Genomic DNA, 14,207 nt, shown 5'->3' with positions numbered 1-14,207 from the left:
TGTCATTCTGATAGATGCATCTGAGACATAGGCTACAGCAGCTGACAGGGTTGAAAAGGAGTCTAGGATTTCTTGCTTTGGCGAATCAGCTTTTATATGAGCCTTAAGCTGGGTCAGCCAATACTCCATGTTTTTGGAGACGCAAGTAGTCGCCATTGCTGGCTTAAGGTTGCCCATGATGGATTGCCAAGCCCTTTTTTAACTGCTGATCCATCTTTTTATCCATGGGGTCTTTCAGAATCCCCATGTCCTCAAATGCTAGATCAGAAGATCTTGAGACTTGAGAAAAGGCTGCATCAAGTTTTGGAACTTTATTCCATGGAGCTGCTGGGTCTTCATCAAAAGGAAACCTTCTTTTGTGTGCTTTAGCAAAGAAAGGTTTATTTTCAGGATCAGTCCATTCCTTCTTGATTGCCTCAGAAATAACTGAATGGACTGGGAAGGTACGCAACTTGGGCTCCCCTAGTCCTGCATACATCCTGTCATGTAAAGATAATTCTTTATTTTTACTGTAAAAAAAAAAAAAAAAAAAAAAAGATAATTCTTTACGCTCCTCCTCTAATCCCAAAGTTGCATGGACAGCTTTTAGGAGGGCATCAACTTGTTCCAAAGACAATTTATATTTTGAAGACACATTTTCCAGCTCGTCTTCTGCCTCTTCCGATTCCTGGGAATGTGAAGAGGAAGGACCTTCCTGGTTCAGAGGACTCTCTTCTGCCTCTACTGCAGGAACTAACAGTGAGTCTTGTGAGGTAGAGGCTTGTCTCACGGATGGTTTTGTGAGTGAGGATTTAAATGACTTAGTTGTAGCATCCAACTCTTTAATAGATGCGGTTATGTCGCTGCAAGCGGTAGACGCTTCCTCTTCCACCAATAGGTCAATACATGACTGACAAAGTTTTTCTCCAGCCTTCAGAAAGTTTGGACTTGCATGAAGGGCATTTCTTTTTATTTCCAGGTTCAGAGCCTTTGGCCTGATAAGAAAAAAAGAAAAAAAAAACATCCATATGAGTCAGCCTGAAACCCATCAAGATGCTCACTACAGGTGCACAGTGAGAGATCCTTAAACACTCATGTGCCCAAAAAGGCCCCACGCCACCAGGGGGGGGGGGGGACACACACACCCCCCCCTAAGGGAGAAGAGAGCTAGAGAGAGACCCCAAAGTAAATAAGGGTAGAACCTCAGTCTACCCCTTACCTGGGTCTTGCTGGTGCCAGTGCCTGTTCCACTCGCTGCGGATCTTGCGTCCATGCTGAGGCAGCAGCGTGATGCCGGTGGTGAATTGCTGGTTCCGGACTCCGCTAGTGCTGCTGCACCGGACCAGAACTAGCTAATAAGGCACCAGACCTGTTCCTCCCTCCTCCCTCAGCGCTTCCTGTGCAAATGACGTCTATGCCCTGCGCCTGCTTGTAGGATACCGCCCCTTCCGGTTACCTCACTCCCGGGGGAAAATAGCCTGGCTGACCCTCCCAAGATGGCGGCGGAGTTTGGCTGCTTGGACAGGAAAAAAAGATGTCCACGCCTGTAGCTTGCCAAGGAGCAGTATCCCTGAGCAGTCCTGGCTCACTGAGCACCGATGAGGGAGAAGGAGCCCATGCACGAGGCACTCTCTAACCAGTGAATGGGAGGACCAGACTCTGAGGTAAGAAAAAACAGGTGGAGTAGGGAGACAAAAAAACTCTCCAAGGAGAGCTCCTAACCCCCACATGTGTTCCCACCGGAGGAAACACAAAAACTGATAAGTGGAAGGAGCCTCCCTTTTAAGAAGTTTGGTGGAGGTGCGTTTCCTGTCAAGTGGGTGGAGTCACGCTCTCAAGGTGCTGTCCTGAAAGACGATAAGGGAAATATATAAAGACACCACACACGGCAAACACACTACTGGTGTGTACTAGGCTTTACCGAAGATAATGGCCACCAAAAAGACCAACTTACTGGTAAAATCCCCCGCATGATATATAGAATCAGTTCAGAGGGAGGTCTTTGAAGAGTGAATAGTACAGACTCAGATTCCAGGGAGACACAGGAGGTCAAAAGTAGAGGACTGGCACCAGTTACTGCTTGCACTACGGTCTTGGCAAGTGAATGTAAAGCCAAACGTTTCTGAAACATAGTAGATGAGGCATATCTATACAAAGCCAGGTGCTGGCCAGGCTAGAGGAAGGCTAGAACATAATAGCATAGAATATTCCCAGGGGTTGAGAAACTGTCTCTCGTACCAGCCAAAGTATGCCTTCCATGTGTGATTGTAGATTATACAGGAGATAGATTTTCTCACCTCAAGCAAGCAAGGGATGACAGGATCAGAAACTCCCCTATCCTTTAGGACCTGGGTCTCAAACAGCCATGCTATTGAAGCAAGCAGCTGAGAAGCAGGAGGGCCTTGTGACAAGAGTCTGTGTACCACGTTCTCCTGGGCCAATCTGGGAGGGGGGGGGGGGCATCACAAGAAACTATTCTTCCTCCATCTTGTGGCATAGTCAAGAAAGCGTCCTCATTGGAAGGCAACACTTCGATAAGTTTGAACAGGGACCAAGGAATTAACAGGAGAGTCAAGGGATCCCCTGGACAATGCCACAAACCTATATAGGTTTTTCCTGAATCTGGAGGCCATGATGTCCCCACCTGGTATGCCTTTTGTCTATGCTTTGGCAAAGCCACTTGCCAATTTTCTACTTCTGGTATACAAAACAAACAGAGAAAGATGGAATGTGGACCATCACCCAGGAGAGAAACAGGCTTGCTTCTTTCAGGACTGCCTGAATTCTGGTACCCCCTTGGAGATTTATGAATGGATGACCGTTTTAGCAGGGTCCGTGGCAACAATTAACATTATCTTGGGCTATTTTATCAGAGTTTTGTCTTTTCTGTATTTATATGGTTTCGAGCTACTGAGCTGGTTTGAAGTTTTCCTTAATCCGACTACACATGCAAGTCTAAATTTCCCAGTGCTTTAGAGTATGTTCTGGTGTCTACAGAATAAGGGGATATCCCTGATGGGTTCAAAAGGTGGTTTCTGCAGTGCCGAGAGAACCACCTTGAGGTACCAAGAAAGCACAGGGTGCTGCGGGGGTTACAAAATTTAGGATGCAAAAATCAAGAGAAGGCGCATACTTGTTCCAGGTCATGCTGTGCTGGAGGGCTTAAAAATTAAATTGAGCAAATGAACAGCCTCAAAGGAGGACTCTAATGGAGAACTTCATGGTAGGAAGTCACTTTGACCTCAACTCCCAAACATGTGACCTGGATACCCCAAGTTCTCATGCCCGATGCAGGGGTGCCGCGTGGCTCCGAAACTTTGCACTACAGGGTTTGTCATGTGCTCTTTCAATAAAAAAAATTGGGCTTTATTAAAGATTCATGGTATGCTGGAAAAATGTTACGTTGTGCCGTGTATGCTCCAGTATCCAGCTGGTGGTTGCTGCAGCACCCAAATACTTTTGAGAACCCATTCCGGGAATGTGTTATAGGAAACTGGGAATATGGACCGTTAAACTGACAAAAGAGAAATCAGATATAAAACAGCAACCAGGATCCACACTACGTGCTGTGGATTGAGGCAAGTACTAGTAGTGTCGGCAAAAGCTTTGCCAGTGTAAAAAAATTACCTGAAAGGTCTAGTTATATAGGTCTGTGCACCTGAAAGAGCTAGAAACATAGGAAGGGAGCTGTGACCTTGCTCCATTGCAGGGGGAACAGCTACCACCCTGAACATGTCGCTGGAGTTTCTCAGTGCCGCCTGCAACCCTTTAACAGCTCTTCTGTACCTCATCACCTCCATTGCCAAGTAAGGGAATCCCTTGTGGGGTGCTCAAAGTAGATGTGAAATGCAGAATGAGAGGGTATTTACATGTCTGGGAATGCAGCCGCTAAAACACATGTGCTGAGCGATGTCATCTGGAGCTCTAGATGGTAGGCAGTTAGAAGACCAGCCAAAGTGCTTTTGACATTTTCTGTGGAAATGGCAGGCAGAAGTGCAACCGGGACCCGTATAGCACCCTGCAGCTAACTAAACTGCTAATGACAACACTTGTTGCACCATATATGTCAAGAGTGAGTGCCAAAGGCAGGATCAAGTGCCTAAAACAAAACAGTATAGGCCAGCATCATTGCTGTGGCTCCAGGTATAGGTCCCAAAATACATATAGCGTGCTTTAAAACGTCTCCATAAAAAAAAAAAAAATATAAAATAATAATATCGATCCATCTCCCAACACTTGCAAAAAATAAATAATGAAGTTCCACCAGGCTTGTGGGGTTATAGGTGGGTATACTAGGGGCATCACATAACCCATGGTCTATTGATAGAAGTCCTTTGTCCTGTACGATTAAAGTGGTTCCAAAGCCTTAAAGTGGATGTAAACTCAATTTTTTTTTTTTTTTTTTTAATTAAGGCTTGAACCTTGTACAGTATGGGATTTCAGGTCATCTGTGCCCAGTCTTGTCACGAAGAGTTAATCCAACTCTAAACAGTCTGCTTATCTTTGTTTTCAGTGATATAAAAATGGACAGACAGAAATAGGAGTCTCCCTTGCTGTGAATGACAAGTGATTTACATATCATGCACAAGCCTGAGAGAGACATTCTGTGTACTTCAGATACCCTCTTCCTTTCTTGCTGAAGTCATGTGGTGACTCTTTGGGTTTTGACATGAAGGTAAAAAACCTTCCTTAAGTTGAACAGGATCCCCCCTTATACTTACACGAGCCTGATCCAGCGCTGTGCACAAGTAGCATCTCTCTCTCCCCCCTCACTGGGCAGATTAGCAGCTGGAGCCACTGACTCTTGCTTCAGTCAATTAAATCCTATGACAGGGATCAGGGGCGGGACTGGTCCACAATGTCTGTGTCAACAGACAGTGATAGGGCCGCTCGGGAGCGAGCCCCTATGCGAGACCCTGAAGAAAGTAGCTATGGGGGCACTTGGCTGGGAAGGAGCCAGGAGCATTGGTGGGGGACCCCAGAAGAGGAGGATTGTGGCTGCTCTGTGCAAAACCATTGCAAAGAGCAGGTACGCAGAAACAGATTTTAAAGCATTAGTAAACCACGGCTTGAAAAAATAAAAAAAAAAAAAAAATAAAAATCCCCCGCAAGGGCAAATGGCATAACAGCAGATTATAAAATAGCTTGCTTACAACGAAGCACTCCAGCAGCAGGCAGTCACCGCTGACAGGGCTTCCATCTTCTCCTGGGTTCGCAGGCAGATTAGTGGCTGGGGGCCGTGATGAAATCACTCCTGCGCACGCGTGCAGAAGCCGTCAGCTGCAGCACAGCTCTGAAGGTCCAGCACAGTATCCCGGACCTTCAGAGTGCATGTGCTGGTTACGTTACCGGCTGCATCTAGTGGTGGGGGGGGGGGGGGGGGGAAGCTATATTGATCACTTTATGTCTTTTGACGGAACCCTCAGATGGAGACCATCTTCAGACTGCATATAAATTAACGGTTAGTTTTGGAAACATTCAACTTCGGCATCTTAGACCAAGTATGCAGCCAACAACTGAGTTAACGGAATCAATTATTTTGCTTTAAAATGGCAAGGTCCCTTTACAGTTAATACATAATTCAACGTAAATGCTCAGTGAAACACGAGGGACACCAACAGGCCAGGGTCTGGATACATAGAGGAAATAAAATAAAAAATACCTGCCACCAAGCCCTTCTATTCTTTCTCTTTCCTTCGGGAGCTCTGGTTTATGGTCCTGTGTCACTTCCAAGGCCTTCACAGTCTCTTTAGCACCATTCTGAATCCCAAATACAACACCAGAATCACCGACATGTGCAACATATAGTTTATTTCCACGCACAATAACAACGCTTGCTGTAGTTCCTGATGTGCTAGGGAGTCCAGTCATTGTTTTTGGCCATTCAGCTAAAGAAAGCAAAGATGCCATTATTCATTTAACGCAGGGCTTACAGACAACGTTGCATTATTATCAAGTTATACATACATATAAAAAAAAACCACACACACCTTCTCAATCAGGGTTGCTAGGGGTTACTTGAGCAAAGCCTCTCAGATAAGTTTCCACTGACACCAATGATCTTTTTAGCTATATGTAAGGGGGCAATTCTTCCCAAATGATCACCGACCACCACATTAATGTATACATGTAGATATAGAATTTAGCAGGGGTTCCCTGAGAACAAAAAGTTGAAGGGGTTGTAAAGTGCAGTCCCCCTTCACTTACCTTATCCTTCAATTTTGCTTTTAAATGTCCTAATTTCTTCTGAGAAATGCTCACTTCTTGTTCTTCTGTCTGTAACTCAACACCGCAATGCAAGGCTTTCTTCCTGGTGTGGAGAAAGCCTCGAGTGGGCAAGCAGGAGTGTCAGGACGCCCACTAACACACAACTCCTTTTCTTTTCCTGACCGTCCTGCTCGCCCCCTCCCCCAAGAAGCTTTCTTCACACCGGTGTGTAGTTACAGACAGAAGAACAGGAAGTGAGCATTTCTCAGAAGAAATAAGGACATTTAAATGCAAAATGGAAGGTTGAGGTAAGTGAAGGAGGACTGCACTAAGGTAAAGGAAGCTATTTAGGGAAAAAAAATGTTTTCCTTTACAACCCCTTTAATTTAAATGGTTTCTCCGTGTTGAAAAGGTTGAGAAAGACTGGTTAAGAGTGTCTAATCAGATCCTGGAAGCATAGAATCCTTGTTTTCTCTAAACACACTAAAATTACCACACCTAAAAATGCAGGTAAATGCACAGTGGGAATGTCAGCATTGAAAAAATCATTACATACATTTAGACATATGCTCTAAAACGCATATAAATGCAGGTTTAACAGCTGCCAGTGTCCAAGATGCCCAAATTAAAAAACTGTAGATGGTGATGAACCCAGTAGCACCTTCACATACCTGTGGCAGCGGTCAGTACCTCACTGCCTCATGCAAATGACAAGTTGTTCCGACAAAAACAATCCAAGAGCAGAATTTCTACCAAATGTATGGTATGGTTTAGGAAGTAAATGAGCTTACATTTTTTTTTTCTTGGTATAAACCACACTCCGCAGGATGGCTGGCAGCTGCCATTAGTATGGCTTATTGTAGGAAAGACAATGGGGACGTTTTCAGACGAAAAGATGTGTAGCTCTGGGCATGGCCACACAGTGAAGATAGCTGGAACAGTGACAGAGGTTGATATAGGACCAGGTATGCTCCACACCTCAGAAGAAAACTTGCAGTAAAATGTACAGCCATGGCCAAACGTTTTGAGAATGACACAAATATTACAATTTTACAAAAAAAAAATTTTTTGCAATAAAGTTACTTAGAACCCTTAAACATAAGGTTTTTTTTTAGCCGATAACCTAGAGCAGTGATGGCGAACCTTGGCACTCCTGATGTTTTGGAACTACATTTCCCATGATGCTCAACTACACTGCAGAGTGCATGAGCATCATGGGAAATGTAGTTCCAAAACATCTGGAGTGCCAAGGTTCGCCATCACTGACCTAGAGCATAAAAGGACGATCGTTGCAATATTTTTTTGTCAGACTACTAGAGAGAAAAAAAAAAAGTAAACCCAAGTTTTTTTAGAACGTGAAAAAGGATGTTACACCAAGAAAATAGATACCCAACATGACATGCTTTGAAATTGTGCACACCTGTGGAATGGTGACAAACTACGGTATCTATAAATCTCCATTAGGCGACGCTTTAGATTTTTTATGGTTACAGGAGGTCTTTTGCTAGAATTATTGCCTTCACTCTGTCATTCGCAGCGATACCCCACGTGTGATTTGAACACCCGTTTACATATGTGGGTGCGACTTAAGCATTAAACCGGAAGTGTCGTTTTTACATAGGGAGACTAGATTAAAGCAGTTTCCGGCTTCGTTGCAGTCTTAGCCTAACAAGCGGAAGTGCTGGATCGAGGATCTGGTCTCCAGTGGGAAGGGAGGCCCGGGAAGAGCGGCGGAAGGATTTTAGCCGCATTGGTCGTCATCACTAAAAAGCTGACCGCTAGCTCTAAAAAAAAAAACAAAAAAAAAACCCACAACTGTACTGGGTTGATGCCTCCAGTGTAACCCCTTCAAGCCGAGGCCGCATATACAGTGATGAAAATAAGTATTTGAACACCCTGCTATTTTGCAAGTTCTCCCACTTGGAAATCATGGAGGGGTCTGAAATTGTTATCGTAGGTGCATGTCCACTGTGAGAGACATAATCAAAAAAAAAAAAAAAAAAAAATCCAGAAATCACAATGTATGATTTTTTGAACTATTTGTATGATACAGCTGCAAATAAGTATTTGAACACCTGAGAAAATCAATGTTAATATTTGGTACAGTAGCCTTTGTTTGCAATTACAGAGGTCAAACGTTTCTTGTAGTTTTTCACCAGGTTTGCACACACTGGAGGAGGGATTTTGGCCCACTCCTCCACACAGATCTTCTCTAGATCAGTCAGGTTTCTGGGCTGTCGCTGAGAAACACGGAGTTTGAGCTCCCTCCAAAGATTCTCTATTGGGTTTAGGTCTGGAGACTGGCTAGGCCACGCCAGAACCTTGATATGCTTCTTACAGAGCCACTCCTTGGTTATCCTGGCTGTGTGCTTCGGGTCATTGTCATGTTGGAAGACCCAGCCTCGACCCATCTTCAAAGCTCTAACTGAGGGAAGGAGGTTGTTGCCCAAAATCTCGCAATACATGGCCCCGGTCATCCTCTCCTTAATACAGTGCAGTCGCCCTGTCCCATGTGCAGAAAAACACCCCCAAAGCATGATGCTACCACCCCCATGCTTCACAGTAGGGATGGTGTTCTTGGGATGGTACTCATCATTCTTCTTCCTCCAAACACGGTTAGTGGAATTATGACCAAAAAGTTTTATTTTTTGGTCTCATCTGACCACATGACTTTCTCCCATGACTCCTCTGGATCATCCAAATGGTCATTGGCAAACTTAAGACGGGCCTTGACATGTGCTGGTTTAAGCAGGGGGACCTTCCGTGCCATGCATGATTTCAAACCATGACGTCTTAGTGTATTACCAAAAGTAACCTTGGAAACGGTGGTCCCAGCTCTTTTCAGGTCATTGACCAGCTCCTCCCGTGTAGTCCTGGGCTGATTTCTCACCTTTCTTAGGATCATTGAGACCCCACGAGGTGAGATTTTGCATGGAGCCCCAGTCCGAGGGAGATTGACAGTCATGTTTAGCTTCTTCCATTTTCTAATGATTGCTCCAACAGTGGACCTTTTTTCACCAAGCTGCTTGGCAATTTCCCTGTAGCCCTTTCCAGCCTTGTGGAGGTGTACAATTTTGTCTCTAGTGTCTTTGGACAGCTCTTTGGTCTTGGCCATGTTAGTAGTTGGATTCTTACTGATTGTATGGGGTGGACAGGTGTCTTTATGCAGCTAATGACCTCAAACAGGTGCATCTAATTTAGGATAATAAATGGAGTGGAGGTGGACATTTTAAAGGCAGACTAACAGGTCTTTGAGGGTCAGAATTCTAGCTGATAGACAGGTGTTCAAATACTTATTTGCAGCTGTATCATACAAATAAATAGTTAAAAAATCATAAATTGTGATTTCTGGAATTTTGTTTTTTGATTATGTCTCTCACAGTGGACATGCACCTACGATGACAATTTCAGACCCCTCCATGATTTCTAAGTGGGAGAACTTGCAAAATAGCAGGGTGTTCAAATACTTCTTATTTTCCTCACTGTATGCGTACGGTCAGTGCTAAGGGGTTAATCAGACAAATAAAATTAAAAAATTCACACAGCATTTCAGCCCTGCCACAAAACAATCAGCCGACATGTCAGCGATTCTCATTAACACAGGCATCAGTGTTAATGAGGACAAGGCTGGGAATCAAACTAATACCGCATTAGAATAACAGACTGGACGCTTTAAAAAGGAGGGTGGTGCTTAAAATCATTGTTCTTCCTCTGTTAAAGCGGAGTTTCACCCTAAACTGGAACTTCCGCTCATCGGATTTCCCCCCCCCCCCCCTCCGGTGCCACAATTGGCACCTTTTGAGAGGGTGGGAGGGACAAGATACATGTCAAAGACAAGTATCCTTCCCCACTTCCAGGAGTCCGGCCGCAACGTCACCACGGGGCACCCTCCTCCCCTGGCCACGGCTGTGCAAATTGTCCTTTAGTCTCCCTAGTGAATCCAACTACAAAAGAGGCAGTCTAAAAGCCACTGTCAACAATCTGAGGAATGGGCAGATCTAGATTACATGGGTAGATCTCAGAGAAAGAAATTAAGCTAAAAGTGCAGTCACATTGCCGTCAAAAGCAAAGATTTGGGTGGTCTCCAAGACCCCTTTCACACTAAGCGTTTTTCAGGCAATAAAGAGCTAAAAACAGCGACTGGAAAAAATGCCTCCCCTGCAGCCCCAGTGTGAAAGCAGAGTGCTTTCACACTGGGGCGTTGCGCTGGCAGGACCTCAAAAACTGCAAGCAGTGTCTTTGGGGGCAGTGGCTACTCCACCGTCCCCGTCCATTGAAATGAGTGGGCACCGCTGCCAAAGCTGCTAGCTGGGGTTAAAAGTACGCTGCTAAGACGGTAAAGCGCCGCTGGAACTAGCCACAATTTACCGCCAACGCGGCATAATGTAAAAGGGCTCTAAAGGCTGTGAGAAACACATAGTTTGTTGGTAAACATGTAATCTTGGTAATGCATTTATGCCCCTTACACACACACGTTTTGACAGAGTCCGCCTGCTCAGCAGTGATCGATCCGTTGATCCCCACTGAGCCGCCGGATGACAGGTCCCTCTCTGCTTACTGTGCAGGGATGGACCTGTCAGATCTGCTCTTTTCTATGGGGGATCAAATGGAGAAAAAAAAATAAAAAATAGGGTTTCCATCCATCTGGATTCATCGGACATGTCACCACCGACGTCTGTCGCTCCATAGATCTGCATGAAGCGTCAGTTCAGGGCCAACAAAAAAAAACACTGACAAGCGGACCTGAATGGTCCCCCATGTGTGAAAGGGGCCTTACATGCAACGGCTACACAGGTCAGTTTGTAAATTGGGTTTACACCACAATAAGTTTACTGCATTGTTCATCATAGCCAGAATGCAAAGGAATCTGAAACAATTTATTTTTATTTTTTTAAGTGCCGATTCACACTACAGCGAGTTGAGATGCGACTTGTAAGATCTCAAATTGCCCCAAGTCGCTGGACATAAGAAATTTCATTGAAGTGAATGAGAGCCGTCTTAATGCACACTACTGAAGTTGCTCTGACTTCAGAAAAGGTTCCTGTACTACAAGGCGACTTCTAGGCAACTTATATCCATAGATTTCTATGGAAGTTGCCTCCAAGTCGGATCTCCATCTTAAAGCGGAGTTCCGGCCACAATTTTAAATATAAAAACTTTTTAAATATAAATACCCCTGTAATACACAAGCTTAATGTATTCTACTACAGTTAGTCTGTAAACTAAGGTCCGTTTTGTTAGGTTGTTACAGCATTTAGACACTTTATAAAACAGAAATTGACTGGGGCCATCTTAAGTGTGGGCATCATGAAGCCAGACTGTATGACTTCCTGGATTTCAGCCTTGCACACCTCGCACATGCTCAGTTCTGCACAAGCAATGTATTGGTTTCAGATCAGGTTTCAATAGCAACGGGAGTGTCAGAGGAAGTTACCGCCCCTTATCTATGCAAACCTCTCCTCCCCTCCAGGAACCAGTAAATATACGAAATAATTTGTTCCTGTGCAGATATAGCTACATAACAAGATGAGAGAGATATATATATATATATATATATATCTATATCTATATCTATATCTATCTATCTATCTATATATATCTTGTTATATATGTAGTGTGTATACATATACCAGACATGTGCACTGTCAATAAATTCATTTTGTTTAGTTCCGTTTCGCATTAGCCGTTCTTTCGTATTTTGTGCCCGAAACTCACTTCGGATTCGTACGCTCATAATGGGCACAGCAGGAGTACAGGCACAGGAAGTCAGCACAGAACAGGGATGGTGGGAACCCTTCATGAGGGATTCCCACCATCCCTGCACTGAGTTCCCGGGTCTGTACACCAGCAGTGCCCATTATGAGGGGTTCCCACCATCCCTGTACTGAGTTCCTCCTGCTTCCTTCTTCCCCCAGCACAGCACGTTGCCACCATAACATTGCCCACCGCATCGGCCCCAGCCCACCGCATCATCCCCGGCACAGCACCCCGCGCTGGCCCCGGAACCACAACCAGACCCAAATGTCAGGGTACACCAGTGCAGATTATCAGTGCCCACCAGTGCATTATCAGTGTCCATTAGTGCGGTGACACCAGTTCATTATCTGTGCAGTGGCACCAGTGCCTTATATCAGTGCGGTGACAACATTATTAGTGCCCATCAGTGCGGTGACATTATTAGTGCCCATCAGTGCGGTGACAACATTATTAGTGCCCATCAGTGCGGTGACAACATTATTAGTGCCCAGTGCAGAGTGGGGGGAGGTACAGATGATCATGATGACAGAGCGCATCTCGGTCTGATAGATCTGTATGCGAGTACACCGATCGCAGTACAGCCCCGCCTCCCTGCACCAGAATTGTAACACACAGTGCAGAGCGCGCTGGTTCAATGTACAGGGAGGCGGGGCTGTACTACGATCAGTGTTCTCACATACAGATCTATCAGACAGAGATCCGCTCTGTATCTCCGTGCACCGGAGACAGACGGCGGGCGGGTGGTGGAGGGGAGAGGACGGGGGAGGTGCTAGGACGGGGGAGGAGTTAGAGAGGGAGAAGAGGAAGGACACCACCACTATGGGTGGCACTGCCCTCCCTCCCACCCCCCGAGATGTTCAACTACGGCTGCGATGTTCAGCCCAGCCTCCTGGGATTGATGACACACATCTCCCAGGAGGCATAGCAGCGCTAGATGCGGCGGGGAGGCCATTCCGCCGCAACAGGGGAAAGAGACTCGCATGAATAAAAACGTGAGTTTAAAAAAAAAAAAAAAAAAATCCCAAATGTATTTAAAGGGGCAGTGCTAAAAAGAATGCTGAAAAGTTCAAAATAGGGTGGAACTCCACTTTAACTGAAGCAACTTTACAGGAAAAGAAAATAGTTTGCTCAGGCAAACCCCTCCCTCCCACAGAGCCGATTATTCTGCGATTGGCCACAGCCAAAGTCATCTGTCCTGGAGGCAACTTTAAGTCACGTTGTAAGTCGCTCAAAGTCACACTGAAGTCGCCTCCAAATCACCTTACAAAGTCGCGCTGTGTGAACTGGCACTAATGCCGCGTACACACAATCGGAAATTCCAATGGAGTCAAATCCATAATTCCGACAGAAAATTCCATTCATGAAGCCAACTTCCATCAGTCTTGCCTACACACTCTCAGACCAAATTCCGACCGTCCAAAACGCGGTGACGTAAAACACTATGACGTGCCGAGAAAAATTAAGTTCAATGCTTCCGAGCATGCGTCGACTTAAAACTGAGCATGCGTGGATTTTTCTCCGATGGGAAATTCTGATAGTCTGTGTGGAATTCCATCGGAAGAATTTTAAAATATGTTCTATTTTTTTCACTCCGATGGAAAAAAGTCCGATGGGGCCCAGACACATAAGTGATAAAACAAGTCCATTGGAAAATCCGATCGTGTGTACGCGGCATAAGGGTACCAATTTATATCAACAAGCTATAATGGTTAAAGAAAAAAAAAAAAAAAAAGTCCTGTATGGCAGAAATGTATCCTGAGTCACCAATTTGGCATTTACTCCCTCTTCTACTCAGCTATATATTTTTAAACCTTCATGCTAAATATCCAGCCATTCTGACAGATAAAGCATTGTCCTGACAATTCTGAAGCTTGCCCACCCCTTCTGACCTATTAGTCAGTGAATCTGCCCATCATAATAAAAGGGCCAATAGAACAGCCCATGCGATGAGCATTTCTGATTAGCAAAGCTGACACTTCTGTGCAGTGTTGGAGCTTAAAGCGGAGCTCCACCCTAATTTTAACATTACCTTAATATTACTGCCGATATTAAAAAAAGCTTACAACGGATGTTTTTATTTTTAATATGTGTACAGTACCTTTTAGGGGGTGCAACGGATCGTGCCCGATCCGAACGGGTCGACCTTTTCGGATCGGCACAGACTGCGATCCGCGGAGCGCACCCCCGCCGTGGCCTTAGGAAAGACCGTGGCTTCGGCCTAGCTCTGGAGCGGTCCGCCATCTTGGTTCACCCGGCGGCGGTGC

The 14,207-nt window shown here is 45.2% G+C and overlaps 1 protein-coding gene across 1 annotated transcript in view; it reads right to left on the bottom strand.

The window, feature by feature from the left end:
* The window catches only part of PPM1D (protein phosphatase, Mg2+/Mn2+ dependent 1D), a 51,679-nt gene that overhangs the window by 22,496 nt on the left and 14,976 nt on the right, over window positions 1–14,207 (bottom strand). Inside the window, exon 2 of the mRNA XM_040336913.1 lies at window positions 5,642–5,867. Within this exon, the coding sequence (XP_040192847.1) occupies window positions 5,642–5,867 (226 nt within the window). The remainder of the gene's footprint in view (window positions 1–5,641; window positions 5,868–14,207) is intronic.

This window comes from Rana temporaria, chromosome 2, assembly GCF_905171775.1.
Source record: "Rana temporaria chromosome 2, aRanTem1.1, whole genome shotgun sequence".
In the NCBI taxonomy this organism is placed as follows: Eukaryota; Metazoa; Chordata; class Amphibia; order Anura; family Ranidae; genus Rana; species Rana temporaria.
Note: the sequence above shows the minus strand (reverse complement) of the source record. Positions and strands in the feature narration are given on the sequence as shown.